Genomic DNA, 15,027 nt, shown 5'->3' on the forward strand with positions numbered 1-15,027 from the left:
TTCACACTTCACACTTCACACTTCAGACTTAGTAAAGGTGACTGGAGAATTGAAGATTTAAGCCTTCACAGTTCACGAAATTAGACTTCAGACTTCAGAATTCTGTCCTCAGTCTTCCAAACGTGAATTAAACATTTGGAATCTGTCAGTGTGCGTCATCATGTTTAGGTAAGTGAGTGCCCCTGATCCTTACTTGTTTTAATCATTCTATTTAAGACGCGAGTGAATGGTACTTTAATTAACGTTTACTATGTTCTGAAACAGGTTGCTTCATCTTCATCTTATCTTCCTTCTAAACACGCTATGTCTAGTGCAGAGCGTTTTACCTGTCTACACACCTGCTCTAAACAAACACTTTGGCTTTGAGAGAGAAAATGCAGTCAGACGCTACTTCTCTCAAGGATTTCAGTACCAACGCTGAAATTACTGCCTTTTTAGCTTTACAACATGGCATAGTACTCTCAGTGCGTACTTTACACGAATTTTACAACGTTTGGGACTTAAAAGGGCGAGATACAACAACGAATCGCCCCTTGAGCGAATAGTGGCTGCTATTCTGGAAGAATTGGAGAACTCGTGTGGTTCCTTTCTGGGCTATCGTCAACTGACGAGGCGCTTAAGGCGAAAGTACAATTTGCAAGAAGAGATACTGTTATGAAATCCCTTCGGGTTTTAGACCCTGAAGGAGTGGAGCGTCGTCAAAGACGTAGGCTAAAGAGACGAAGATATGTCACCCCAGGGCCAAACTTCTTATGGCATGTTGACGGATGGGATAAGCTTGCGCCCTTTGGCTTTTTCTTTCATAGCGCAGTAGACGGCTTCTCAAGGCGAATTCTTTGGTTAGAAGTCGGTTCCACGAACAAAAATCTCAGGGTTATTGCCTCAAACTACCTAAATGCTCTTCTACAACTTGGAGGGGTTCCGAGAAGGATGCGCTGTGACAGGGGAACCGAAAACACAATCATTGGCACTCTTCAACAATTTTTTCGTTGGCATGACGATGACCATTTTTCTGGAAGTGGAAGTTTCATCGAAGGAAAAAGCACCGGAAATCAACGCATAGAAGCTTGGTGGTCTACATTTCGAGAGGGTGGAGGAGGATGGTGGATAAACTTTTTTAAAGACCTCCATGATTGTGGTTTGTACCATGACGATTACCTCGTCACGGAATGTCTCAGATTTTTTCTCTTTCCTATCCTTCACCACGATTTATATCTCGTAGAAGAGTTGTGGAACACGCATAACATTCAGCGACAACAACGACTGGAAGAGGAGAGTGGAAAACCAGACGTCATGTTTTTTACACCCGAAATCTATGGAACACACCACTACTTGGTAAATGTCAACATCGACGATGTAAATATGTGCAAAGACAGGTATGTTGAGAATTGTGTCGACCATAACGAGGATATAGAAGAGTTAGTGAGATTGATCAAACTAGATTATTCTCCACCTTTAAATGAACGCGAGGCTCTTAAACTATACTCTGAGATTATCCAATTCCTTAAACTGGATCACTTAATCTGACAGTTGCGGTTTTCTTTCACCAAATTTTATCAGCTTTCGAACCTCGTCTTGAGGTGACTCGTGTAGGAAAAGCAGAGAACAAGTTAAGATAAAGCAATAGTTTTATTATTAATATTATGTTATCTGTATGTAGCATTTTCATGCCCTGTAACCAAGACATTTCAACTACTTTTTATTTAAGATAACGTTAAGAATAAGTTGTCGTAACTAGAACTAATGAAAGCTTTCCACTGTAACGGAATATAACGTTGTTAGTGTTACTTACGATAATGCAAATGTTGAATGGTCAGTTACGGAGTCTATGGATATTGTAAGTAAAAATCTCAACAATAGCATAACGAAAATTATGGATCGACAACCGCCTAGTTGTTTTTTTTTTCGACTAGAGCCTCTAAAATTCTCATGTAAATGGCAACCATCCTGTATCTCTACTCCCAATTGCAAGTGACTGAAACACAACATAAATCAACAAAAGCTCATCCTCTGTGATTCGGAGTCTTTTTTCTTAGTTTTCGAACATGTCTCAGTTTTGTTACGAGATTTATGGCTTCTATCACAATTACAAGCTAGTTTGTAGATCATACAATACTTAAGCAGAACCTGAAATGTAAGCTATTTTGACTTTTCCTTCTTTTGACCTCTGTAGGGCTGGTTAAGATTGCTGAATAAGGATCACTCCATAAGGCTCTTCTACACCCTATCTTAATTCTCTTTATGTGCTTGAGTGGTCACAGTTGAAGCTTACAATTGCATGGATTCCAAACTCGTCAAAACATGTTGTCTAACTATGCCTTCTTCAAGGCTGGCAAAACGAGGAGAAGAGGAAGGGCGGGGAACTCCCGAGAAATGAAATTAAACCAAATCAATCAACATCTTGACTGATCTCGACGCCATTTTAAGTAACTTATGCGACAGTCGATGAAATAACACCTCAGTAGACTTTCCTAATACTCCTCCTTTCTCAATTAAGCATATCAGCTGTACTTGTGTCCTTTAACAAAAATCGAAAGAAACATTAACATTGAAATAGTGAAAAATTAACAAAACTTGGAGGACTGGGGCCCAGGGAGCGAAGTCTGAAGTCTGAAGTTTGACGTCTGAAGTCTGAAGTCTGAAGTCCGATGTCTGAAGTCTGAAGTCTGAAGTCTGAAGTCTGAAGTCTGAAGTCTGAAGTCTGAAGTCTGAAGTATGAAGTCTGAAATCTGAAGTCTGAAATCTGAAATCTGAAGTCTGAAGTCTGAAGTCTTAAGTCTGAAGTCTGAAGTCTGAAGTACGAAGTCCCTTCTCGGCTTTGGTAGGTAGAACATCAAAGAACTTCTTGGAATCTATCCGGTAGGAATCTCAGAGAAGGTCAAAGAGAGGAATAAGTTCGATGTGTCGCCTGAATACGAAGTGATATGAGCGACTGCGTACGTGAAACTGTCTCAAACCGCTGTACAACTAGTCTTTCCACTGCTCGGCGACAGGGCTGAATAATGCACCTATAAATGTCTTGCCCCAACCGGGGGAGTGCGGGCATGTACGGGCTATTGAAAAAAAATTCGTCCCGAGAGAGGGGATGTGTTTACTTATTTGACATAGGGGTTCCCCAAGGGTCGGGTTTTATTGATACTTGACCGGGATAGACTGGGTCGGAAACCTTTCAAGATGGCGGACAAGACGAAAAATGCAGCCTAAAACGTGGTTAAAAAGGTAAGAAATTAAACCTTAGCTGTCATTCTAGTTCTTAGTAAGGGTTTTAATGAGACCTATAAAAAGGTATTTTCTTTAGATAAAAAGCGTAGTGAGAGCGTATCATTATTTTTCACAACTTTTTCAGCTTCGATGGGGCATTGACATGTACACACACCACCACGGTGGGAATTATTGATAAAAATTTTTGAAAATTGTCAATAGCCCCTAGGTATGGCCGCACTCTCCCAGTTGGGTCAAGACATTAATTGATAGGTGCATAATGAAATGCCACGTCAGAGGGTAGGCGGTCATCAACGCGGGCTCAGGTGTTGTAGGTTTAAAATTAAGCGAAATCAGCGGAAAATAATGAGGGTTGACATTTAAAACCGAGGAACTTTGTTTTCGTCAAAGGCATTTTCCTATTTCCAGAAGTTTTAAGGAGAAAATAAATTTTCGAAAATATTTAGGGGGCGTACCAAGTTATTGGAGGTTGTACTGAAAAAGAAAAGTGGCAAGGAAAACAAAACCTCGAAGCAACCCTGCAAACTAACCTGTACCGCGGCAAAACCTAACGCATGCGCATGCGTTATTCAGCTTCTTTGATTGTGAATTAAAGTATTTAGTGGAGTGAAACTTATTGAAAGCAGAGCAATACTAACGATGGCCTGTTTAAGCGAGTCCACTACGGCAAGCAGCGAAGAGGAGAAGAAAGAACAGAGGCTTATTGATGTCATGTTCCTCTGTGACGAGTGGAAATCTTCGAAGGGTGGATTATCAACTTTCAATCGAGAATTTGCTATTAACTTGGCAGAAACGACAACTGGTAGCCTGAAAATTCACTGCTACGTTTCGCAAAGCGATGATCGAGACAGAGAGGATGCCAAACAACATGGTGTGAATTTAATTAACGCTGAGACTGTTCCCGGATCGCGTGATCCCTTGGATTGGTTAAAGATTCCACATCCCACGCTTCAGCATCCACAGGTTGTCATTGGTCACGGCAGAAAACTTGGAACTCCTGCGTGCCACTTTGTACGAACTACAAGATGTAAATGGATTCAATTCGTCCACGTCTTCTGTGAGGACCTTGGGAAATACAAGAAAACAACTTCGGCTGCAACAGATACGATGGAAGAGAACGAGGAGAAGCACAAGATGGAGATTGAGTTGTGTAAAGCAGCGGATGCAGTTGTCGCCGTTGGCTCCCGTCTACAACAGAAGTACAGCAGAAGTCTCCTTAATGTTAAGGTGGAGATTATTACTCCTGGGATCTTTGAAAAGTTTTCCAGTGAATCAAAGTTGGCTGTAAATAGATCAGTAGTTAAGAAATTTAACTTGTTTATGTTTGGCCGAGCTACCTTTGAGGATCTTTCCCTCAAAGGATACGATATTGTTGCAAATGCCATAGGTTCTCTTGGTAAGAACTTTGAGCTGACATTTGTTGGCTCACCTCCTGGTGAACATCAAAACGTTGAGCAATGGTTTCTTAACAACACTCGCATCAACCGCAACCAACTAACCATCCGTGGATACTGCAGTGAACAAGAGGAACTTAAAATGATGTTCTATCAGTCAGACTTGGTTGCTCTGCCATCCCGTACCGAGGGGTTCGGGTTAGTGCCACTCGAGGCCATTTCTGCTGGCGTTCCTATACTTGTTTCTGGTGAATCTGGTATAGCTGAGGCTTTGCAAGAAGTAGAAGGTGGAAAGGCTGTCATTGTTGAATCAGATGAAGATGCAGATGAATGGGCACAAAGGATTAGAGAGATCTTTGAGGAAAGCGTAGAAGAGAGAGAAGCCAATGCCATGAAGCTTCGTGAGAACTACAGGAAGGCTTTTTCTTGGAGAACAGAATGTGAGAGATTTAAAGCAATGATTGAGAGACTAATGCAAAAGGAACATGGTAGGTTCAGTGCTTGTATCTTTCCCTACAAATCTCAGTGCATGTGATGCTATTTTATAATAGTGTAAATATAGGAGTTTCCTGCAAAAACCGTTTTACTTCTACAGATAAATTGTGCAGGTCTCATGAGTTATTAGTGTAAATATCTTGATATGGATCAGTCAGCAGCTCTATTTCTCCTTTAGTCATTACACTTTTTTTTTTTGCACTTTCTTCCATCCTTGTAGATATGAACCATTCTTTATGGGTGCAACTGAGCTACGTACAAGTTTTTATTTCCTTTTAATTTCCCAAGGCTAAAGATTCTTGCTAAAATCATCTAGTGCTCAATGGAGGGGTTTCAATGGGACTCAGGAGGCCTTAGGGAGGTTTGAAGGGGCATTGCCATGCATGATTTTGTCTCAGTTTTTCATAAAACTGACCTATTAACATGATGAGTCTTTACAGTGTGTGTTACTGTCACACTTAACTCGTTCGTGTCTGAAGCTTTTTTGTTCATTGGCGATGTTCACTTGGCTTTATTTGCCTTGAGATCCATATAACATTTGTTGCAAATAAAAATAATTGCTTTTTAATAAAGATCTTGTGATGTTTGGATATACGGCAATAAAAACCTTCGATGTTCTTTGATTTCAATACCTTATTACACGACTCGGGCAGTCAGAGGGCCAATAACTAAAATCAACCAATCAAAATGCTCTATTGCCGGTCCAATATTCCCTAAGTATTGGACCGGGCACTGTCCCGAATGGTCCCGAATGATACCGCACTTGTGTCCCTTTGAACTTCAGTCGTATAATAAATCTCTTATTAACCAAGCTTGCTCGGGACCATACTGGAAGAATATCGGCCCTCGGTCTTTTTTGTACGGACCTCGCTGCGCTCGGTCCGTACTGTCAAGACCTCGGGCCAATATTCTCCCAGTACGGCCCTCGCGCTTGGTTAATAAGATATATTTAATGCACACACTATCCACATGGCAGCCAACGAGTACTACAACAACAACTTTCGCTAGGCATCATGCGATGCCTACAAACATAACCTTTTCACACTTCTGGTACAATACACTACAGATTTTGTCTAGAAAGCCAAGTTTTCTTTAAAAATTCTGACCATTTTACATGATGAGTCTTTACATTTCTGTTGTCGCGCAACAACTTGTTCGCGTCTGAAGCTGTTATAGAAATTGATGATGTTTATCTTGCTTTAATCTCCTTGAGATCCTTTTAAACTTTGTTGGAAATAAAAAGAATTGCTTTGTACCAAAGATCTTGTCTAAAAAGCCAAGTGTTCTTCTGACTGATTGACATTATGAGTCTTTACGGTTTTGTGGTCACACAATTATTGTCACACAATTATTGTATCCATTGAGCTAACCGGCCTCCCGGTTAGCTCAATGGATAGAGCGCTGGACTGTAGTGCGGGAGGTAGAGGGTTCGAGCCCCGGCCGGACCAACACTCAAGGTCTTAAAATAATTGAGAAGAATTTGCTACCTTTCTATAACATCAAGAAATGGTTAGATATTCTAGTCTTCTCGGATAGGGACGAATAAATGGAGGTCCCATCTCCTGCAGGGTTGGGGTAGGAGACGTTAATTTCCCACACACGAGATTACTGTGTGATGGATGTCCTCCCCTGGGGTGGGATGGGTGGGTTAGGACAGCAGGTCCACATCAGCTATTACAGCTGCCAAATTAATCAACCTGCTAAAACAAATATATGAACACAAAAAAAAAATGAAAAAAAATGAACAACAACACCGTACAGACTCATCATGGCAATCGGTCAGATTTTTTAAAAAATACTTGGCTTTCTAGACAAGATCTTTATTAAAAGACAATTCTTTTTATTTCAACAAAGTTTATAAGGATCTCAAGGCGAATAAAGCAAGATAACCATCACCAATTACTACAACAGCTTCAGACGTGGTCAGCCAACGAGAATTTAAAGAAGGGCTTCTAGGCAATTACAGAATAAGGTTATTAATTTGGATTTTGGGAGAAATATGAGAATGGCGAAAGAACAGTGGCCCAATTATTAAAATCGATGTCGAGATTAAATGGACCTACAAGAGCAGAATAATTGCATGATATACATTACTTTCACATGTTCACCTGATCTCTATAATATCTGAAATTGCATCTTAAATTAAACGTTCTTGATCATGAATAAATTATTCTTTAAAGTTAAATAAAAACATGTGATTCCGCATGATTGCTGTGGTTGTCACAATAACTCGTTCACATCTACAGCTTTTTTGGTCATTAACGATGTTCGCTTTACTTTATTCACCTTTGAGATCGTTATAGACTTTGTAGCAAATGAAAACAATTGTCTTTTACTAAAGATCTTGTCTAGTAAGCCAAGTTTTCCTAAAAAATCTGACCAATTGACATGATGGGTCTTTACAGTGTTGTTGTCACACGATCGCCTTGAGATCCTTATAAACTTTGCATTGTTGGAAGAAAAAAAATGTTTTTTATACTAAAAATCATTTACTTTTCTATATGTTTAACTTTTAATAAGTTGTACTGGATTGAGGACCAACTCGCCAATGTCTCCACTCGATTTTATCTGTCGGTGAGTTGGCGTTGGTGGGTCGAACAGTCGACAACTTGACTGGATACCTAAGGGGAGTATAGGACAAAATTTCGGGTGTTATGAAAACTAAGACCTAAGACCCATCTAAAATCGAGTCCGTCGAAATTTAAAGTCAAATTTTTTTATTTAAAGGATAAACAACAAAATTAAAGAACAACTGGGGTAAGGCATATTTTCAGTGTACAATTATACATAGGTAGTGAGTGTATGGCTTTCGTCATCTTTATAAGCCACAATGCTGATGATATATGTCTGCAAATTGTTAGAAGAAGCAGATCGTCTAGCATGTTTACGATTGTAGTTTTTGGTTGTTTTACAGATTATAGTCTTTGAACGGTTGCAATTAGACTTTGTAGACATTTCACAGAATGGTTTGGTGTGGGTCTTTGTTTTCATAATTACGAAAACTAAGAGGGGTCTTAGTTTTCAAAATTACGAAAACTAAGACCCCTAAATTTACCGTTAAATTTGACCTAAAACTCGGTGGAAAGGATTGAACAGGAGATAATTTGACAGATTAAACCTGTTTTGGTTACAGTTTGACTTTATATTATAAGGGATTCAATTTTAGGTGGTCTTAGTTTTCATAATCTTGAAAACTAAGACGGGTCTTAGGTCTTAGGTCTTCATTTTCAAGGGTCTTAGTTTTCATAACACCCCAAAATTTCTTTGGTTTGAAATGTATTCCTTTGTCCACTGGTATAAATTGCCCTAGACTATTGTTCAGTGAAATTGATATCTCTGAATAGAGCATGATGATAATGTAGTATTACATTCACTCCACTCCACTGGGAGAGCATCATTTATTTGATCAGCGGCAGTTGCAAAGCTTTGATATTTGAATTCTGTAGCAAGGGCACTTGCAACGAGGCTAAAAGCAGAGCCAAATTGGTTAAAGAGGTTAAGAATGATACAAGTAGGGAATTGCATCTCTGTTCTTAGACTAGGTTGAATACAAATAAAGCAAGCATTCTCCAAGAAAATTGATCTTTGTAAATTGCTTGGTAGTGACATGGCATGATTTGAAAATGTTGAAGACCTTGAAGGCATACAAAAATTATTAATAGTTTTTTCCTCTGAAAACCACTGTTTTACTTAATTCTTGACCAGAAATCATTCTGCAATCTTACAATAAAAGTTTTGATTATTTTAGGATCACTGAAATTCTGAAAAATAGGCAAACTAGGAAATTCACTGTGTTTACTCCCAACTTTCACTTCAGTAAACATCTTCTATTTCCATTTCTAGTCAGCCCTATATGGGTTAACATTATACCTTGTTAACGATCTTGGGAATTGGATATTTATTACATTTAGCAACAGTAAGTGGTACCCTAAATGTTGAATTGGGTGATCATTATAATTTTTACTTCTTGTTACAAATCAGCAGATGATGAGGTAAATATTACTACTGGTGGAAGTGAATATTACTGTGAGAGTGGAAAGAAGAGAAAACTTACTGCTACAGAGAATTTGCGCCAGAAATGTAACACGCAAATGATAGCGGACAAGTCCGTAGCAGACAGCGTCGAAGGACTGATCGGAGCGTATCTAATTTCCTGTGGTTATCTTGGTGCACTGCGATTCATGAAGTTTCTATGGCTAAAACTTTTACCTGAAGTTGATTCCGACGACGACATTGATTCGCTGGCAGAGAATAGCAAATCGGGTTGCTATGCCAGGTTTTGGCCGGATCAGACAAATGTAACAGCAACGCAAGGTAAAGGAGATATGGTTTCCCGTCTCACTTCTGGCCTGGAAAACTTTGAAAATAAAGCAATCTCGTACAATTTTCAACAAAAGTTGTATTTGGTAGAAGCTCTAACTCACGCGTCGTACCACGAAAACCGTGTCACACCAAGTTATGAACGACTCGAGTTCCTTGGCGATGCTTTGCTGGACTTTTTGGTCACGCAACATTTGTACTTCCGTCGTGTCAACTTGTCACCCGGACAACTGACTGATATTCGACAGGCCTTGGTGAACAATAACATCTTTGCCACCCTTGCCGTGAAACATGACTACCACAAGTTTCTCAAGCATATGTCTCCAAAGTGGTTTCAAACTGTGAAGAACTTTGTCGACAGAGTGGAAGATGAGGAAGAAGAGAGGAAACACAATCGCCCTCAAACGGTAGGGTGAACTTCATTCTGCAACCGCTTACACCCTAACATCAGTTTGTTTACTCTCCATACTGTTCTTAATATATTTCCTAAGTTGCTGACAAGGAGAATTTGCCTCTGTAGTTGGTGATCATTCCTGTATTAACGTAACCCTAACGTGTAAATCAGGGTGATATTGTAAGAAGACGTTAGATGATAATTACTCTTAGGGACCATAGGGTTAAAGATTATTATCTCCGCCAAATTATCATTTTCAGTTGATTTCTTAAGAGTATCATTCATTTATCAGGTCACAGCTGACCCATTTATTATCGTGTCTGAAGAAGAAGAAGAAGGAATCGAGGCGCCTAAAGTTCTTGGTGACATCTTTGAATCAGTAGCAGGCGCGATATTTTTGGACAGCGGTATGGATTTGACTAAAACGTGGGGCGTGTACTACCGCATGATGAAACCCTACATCGGTAAGTTTGCCATCCTCACCCGCGAGGGTAGAGTTGGGGGAGTAACAAGAGTCTTACACTTATCATTACGAGGACCCTACTTGGGAAAAACCCTACCAGTAAAGAACTCAGAACTTTTTCTCGCAATAAGTTGACAAGTGAGTGAGGATGAATCAAAGAAAGGATACTCAGCATGGAGTTAAAGCATTAAACCCTAGCTATCAAAAATGTAAAGGAACGCTGTTTAGTAGCCAACTAAGAGAAAAAAAAAACACTAAAAAAATTGATTTAATGTTTTCGATTCAGATCATTACTCGGTGAATATACCGCGAAATCCCATCAGACATGTCTACGAGGAAGACGAGAAGGCCGACTTTGGGTGAGTGTGAAGTTCAAGTTTAAAATCTTTGATGGTCAGTTGACTGTCATTGTATACGTCTCTGATTAACTGCACTAAAGGTGAAAATAATTAAAGGGCGTAATAGACTACATTCTTTCCGAAAACGATATTTATGAATAAGGGGAGCAGTCGTTTAAAAAAAATTGTTCATTAAGGTGTGTGGCCTAATGTGGCAGACCTTTCCAAAAACATGGACCTGTGCACGTGTACGGTGTTACAGTTAACCTAAAATGACGGAAAATAAAACTATTCAACGTGAACGAATGGCGTAAAAGGAGTGTGGTGCAACATAAAGTTGTCAACACGATCTCTCGGAATAGGGAGATATTGAGAAAAATTATACAGGACGGCGGTATTGGCGCGGTGAAATTTACCAAATTGCATAATCTAACTCCTACGAAAAAGGCTCACTAGTTCGCTCAAGATCTGCACACCAGTCAGTGAAGCATAGAAAAGCGCGAATTACAACTCTGGTCTGAGAATGGGTACATGTGGTTTACGTTACGCCACGTTTCTTCCATCCCACGCGCGTAGAGCGAGTCAGAGAGGCCTTGTCTGTCAACTGGCTACCACACAAGGCTCGGTTATTTTGATATTCATGAGTTTTCGTTTTCTCCAGGAAAGCGAAGACCCTTGATGATGGGAAGATCCAGTGTACTCTGAGAGTGCACTGGGGAGAGTTCAATGGAAAGGGAACAAACAAGAAGATTGCTAAAGCTACAGCTGCCAAGCTTGCCATTGAAGCATTGGAAAAGAATTCTTCGCAAGAGCGCGTCGCGCTATACGAAGAAGATTGAGTTTCAGTGCGGGCTTGGAGGACGTCAGTGTAGTTGTTCAGGGTGCGCTCTTAGGTCTGAGTTGTCCTTAGGGAATCCCGCGGAACATCTTTTATAAGAAATAGATTTCTTAGGTGCCACTGCTTATTTTTTTATATTATCTTCCGCAACACAGAAAATTAAATTTCTGGCATGAACATCACTCTCTGGGAGCTACGGTTATGAAGGCGATGTACCTTGAATGAATGGGCATCATTAAAGATTACTTTATTGTAAAATTGTTTATAAAGTGCTGTGATTGATTTTCTTAGACATCGACGTTAGGCTACAAGCATATTCATTAGAAATACGGCTTTGAAATTTTTTTTATTCACATTTTACTTTTTTAATGAAACTGGATTTTTACCTGTGGGCGTCAGGGCGTCATCGCTGTCAATTTCTGGAAAAGAGGGAAAATCCTAACCATGCAAAACAACAATAAAACACCGGAAAAAAAAAAAAAAACAGAAAACTTTGACAGCAATAACGGTGAAAGTTTACCGTAACACGGTGGTTAGGTATATGAGTTTTAAATTGATAAAGATAGAATTTTAGTTGTAAAAACTATTTCCTGGGAATCTGGTACTTCATTTTAATGATTCAATTCGTGTTCTCTTACAAGTATTAATTGCATTAAGAAATGTAATGCTTAGAGTAAGAATGCTAGACTGTTTTTGGGAATCACGATATGTGTTGCAATTGAAAATGTTGTAGCTAAAATGAAATGGAAAGTTTTGTATTGAATAATTGTATATAACTGGAAAAATAAAGGAAAGGAAAAGGAAAGGACTTATCCTGCCTTCATGTGAGCTGCCAGTTTGTCGTTACTTAAAAAAAAACCGCGTGATTTAATGAGAAACAATGAGGATAACTAGTATAAATTTACTTGAATTGTATTTCAAATGCTGCCATCTGATTGTTTACGTTACTCGCTGTCTATTCAATGATAGACGGTGGATAAAATGAGTAACAACAACAACAACATCTCGAATTTAAAATAGCAAAAAAAGCATGCTAATATCTCTGAGAAAATAAATAAATGAAGTAGTTATGGAGAACAAGATATATACATAAGACACATTATATAAAATTAAGTAATTGATACAATAGGATAAACATTTACAACTATTTACAGAATGGACAGCAGTCAGTATCAAATTCGAAATTACGAATAGCCGATGTAAAAGCTCCAACTGTTGGCAATGACCTGGTCTTGTTGGGGAGGGAGTTCCGTAGTTTGCTACCATGGTAACGTAAAGAGTGCAGGCTATATGTAGTAGTATTGACACGAGGGATAAAATTAAAAAAGAATGTGTACCACTAGTACGTAGAATAATGCTGTGGGTTTTTAGACTAAACATATTAGAAGCCTAACTATGGGTGTAAAAAAATGAAATAAAAAGATAAACCTGTTTTTTGCGTTAACTTTTGAACGACCTTAATATTTATACTAAACAATGAAATTATTCTCTCTCGCTTTCTTTACGCGAAGGTTGATCCGGTTCAGGATTCGCTCTTATCACTTATCATGGAATAGAAATTTCGAACTCTTGACCTAATTGTCAACTGGACGTCACCCTGTTTTCAGTTTGTCTAGGATGTCAACCCAATTGAAATTCGCCGGAGAGGTGAGCAATAATAAGCCGTACGCCACTATGGACTCATTGACTAGTGCGTACAAGCCAAACGAATGCGGTACTAAAATTTCCCGGACTGCTCAAAAATCTAGAGACAAAACTGCTCTCGTATTAAAACGAGTTCACGGGAACGTCTGTTACTCAGTGTTAGGATTGACAACCACGAAGGGATTCAGTTAGGTTTACATAAGTATGACTAAACTGGTGTTTTTGTGGCGATGTGATATGAGATAGGAAATCTTCATTATTTAAAACTTCATCCCAGTAAGAACATATATATCGATTAAGTTCTATGATCAAACGCGCGACAAGGTTTCGTCCAATTCGCCGGTAACAAAACGAAAAAGGGCCTGGGACCGAATGTCGATCGCAAAGCATGCATGGATTGATTGGCTGGACAGGAAGACATGTTGACATACATGTGTTGTAATTTATCCTGTTCAAAAGAGACTAATTCAAAGCTGTTTTGAAGGAAAATGCCACATCATTTTAACTGTTGTGTGCCCCAGTGTACCAACAACTTTAGAAACAAACCAAATCTGGAATATTACAGGATTCCCAAGTGCGAAAAGGCTCGGAAATACTACAAAGTATCGCTTAGAAACGAATCGCTAAAGCTGGATTCTTCCCAAACGAGAATCTGTTCTGAACACTTCGAAGGTGGCCAAAAACTCAGCAGAAATCATCTGCCAACAATATTTCCATGGACAAAAGAGAGAAAATCAAGGAGAGAAATCTGTAAGCATGACTTTGTGCCAAAGAAAAGGAAAGTCTCATCAGTTGTTGTATCTACTACTGATACTGACAGCAGTTACTCGGACAACAATGCCAACATTGTAACCCAAACAACACCGACCTCGACTGAATCACTGCACGAGGATCCATACTATACGAGAGAAGTTCAACCTGAGGAAATACTGAATAATTTTCGAGAAGAACAACATCAATATCTTTCTAAACACACTCAAACTGACATAGATTTGGCATCATTGGAAGAGGTATTGAATGAGGTATCTAAACTCAAAGAGGAAAACAAAAAATTGAGAGATAAATGTGACCAGTTAACAAAAGAAAACAAACATTTGAACTTTATTTCAAGTAATAGTGAAGTTTTTAATATTGAGAAGTACAAAGATAATCCTGATGACATTGCATTCTACACTGGACTCTCTGATTATGAAATGTTAATGATGTGTTACAACCTAGTGAAAGACTCAGCTAAGAATATAAGCTACAATTATGAAAGAATATACTGTGACTTAGAAAGTACAAAACAACCTGGCAGACCTAGAGCACTATCAGCATTCCAGGAATTCATAATGACTTTGGTGCGAATACGACTGGGATTGTTTGAGAGAGACTTGGGCCATAGGTTTAATGTTTCTCGCATGTCTGTTTCAAGGATAACTAACTCATGGCTGAGATTTTTGAGGTCAGAGTTCGAGCCACTTATACAGATACCACCTGATGATGTTTTGAAATTTCATATGCCGAAAGTCTTCAAAGAAATCTGTCCTGACACTGTTGTCATTGTAGACTGCACTGAGTTCCAGATGGAAAAGCCATCGTCACTCGATGCCCAATCTGCCTGCTATTCATCCTATAAGAGCACTAACACAATGAAAGCTTTATTAAGAATCACACCAAGTGGAGTTGTCAATATGCTTTGAGTACTCCTCCAATACTTGACATTACTATTTGACATTGGTATATTAAGTTCTTTTTCATTGATGGGAGAACTTGGCTCTTTATAAAGTGCTTCCCACTTTCCTTTAAATGGTGAATAGAATGTACGTTCCCAGACTTATAAAAATTGAACCCCTTTACAAGAGGTTTAGCAGTTGAGAGTTGTTTTTTTGAGTCAACTGAGTCGATCATGTAACGCCAGATGGTTCCAAATGACACTT

At 39.0% G+C, this 15,027-nt stretch overlaps 2 protein-coding genes across 2 annotated transcripts; both read left to right on the forward strand.

Annotated features, from left to right (window-relative positions):
• Positions 1-3,729: 3,729 nt before the first annotated feature.
• Positions 3,730-12,292, forward strand: LOC111320324 (uncharacterized). The gene is made up of 5 exons (XM_088724920.1): positions 3,730-5,104; positions 9,093-9,838; positions 10,118-10,289; positions 10,575-10,647; positions 11,288-12,292. The coding sequence occupies exons 1-5, from the start codon at positions 3,862-3,864 to the stop codon at positions 11,463-11,465; spliced, it is 2,412 nt and encodes an 803-aa protein (XP_088581046.1). The 5' UTR covers positions 3,730-3,861; the 3' UTR covers positions 11,466-12,292.
• Positions 12,293-13,596: 1,304 nt separating this feature from the next.
• LOC148728115 (uncharacterized) lies at positions 13,597-14,790 on the forward strand. Its single transcript, XM_088724921.1, has one exon. The coding sequence runs from the start codon at positions 13,597-13,599 to the stop codon at positions 14,788-14,790; it is 1,194 nt and encodes a 397-aa protein (XP_088581047.1).
• Positions 14,791-15,027: the final 237 nt, after the last annotated feature.

This window comes from Stylophora pistillata, chromosome 6 (assembly GCF_964205215.1).
Source record: "Stylophora pistillata chromosome 6, jaStyPist1.2, whole genome shotgun sequence".
NCBI lineage: Eukaryota > Metazoa > Cnidaria > Anthozoa > Scleractinia > Pocilloporidae > Stylophora > Stylophora pistillata.

What these genes read in the sequence shown, in the direction of transcription:
- LOC111320324 (XM_088724920.1), top strand. Translation starts at nt 3,862, where the DNA reads ATGGCCTGTTTAAGCGAGTCCACTACGGCAAGCAGCGAAGAGGAGAAG. An exon ending in ACTAATGCAAAAGGAACATG is followed by an intron (nt 5,105 to 9,092) that starts GTAGGTTCAGTG and finishes GTTACAAATCAG; the next exon opens with CAGATGATGAGGTAAATATT. An exon ending in CATGATGAAACCCTACATCG is followed by an intron (nt 10,290 to 10,574) that starts GTAAGTTTGCCA and finishes TTTTCGATTCAG; the next exon opens with ATCATTACTCGGTGAATATA.
- LOC148728115 (XM_088724921.1), top strand. Translation starts at nt 13,597, where the DNA reads ATGCCACATCATTTTAACTGTTGTGTGCCCCAGTGTACCAACAACTTT.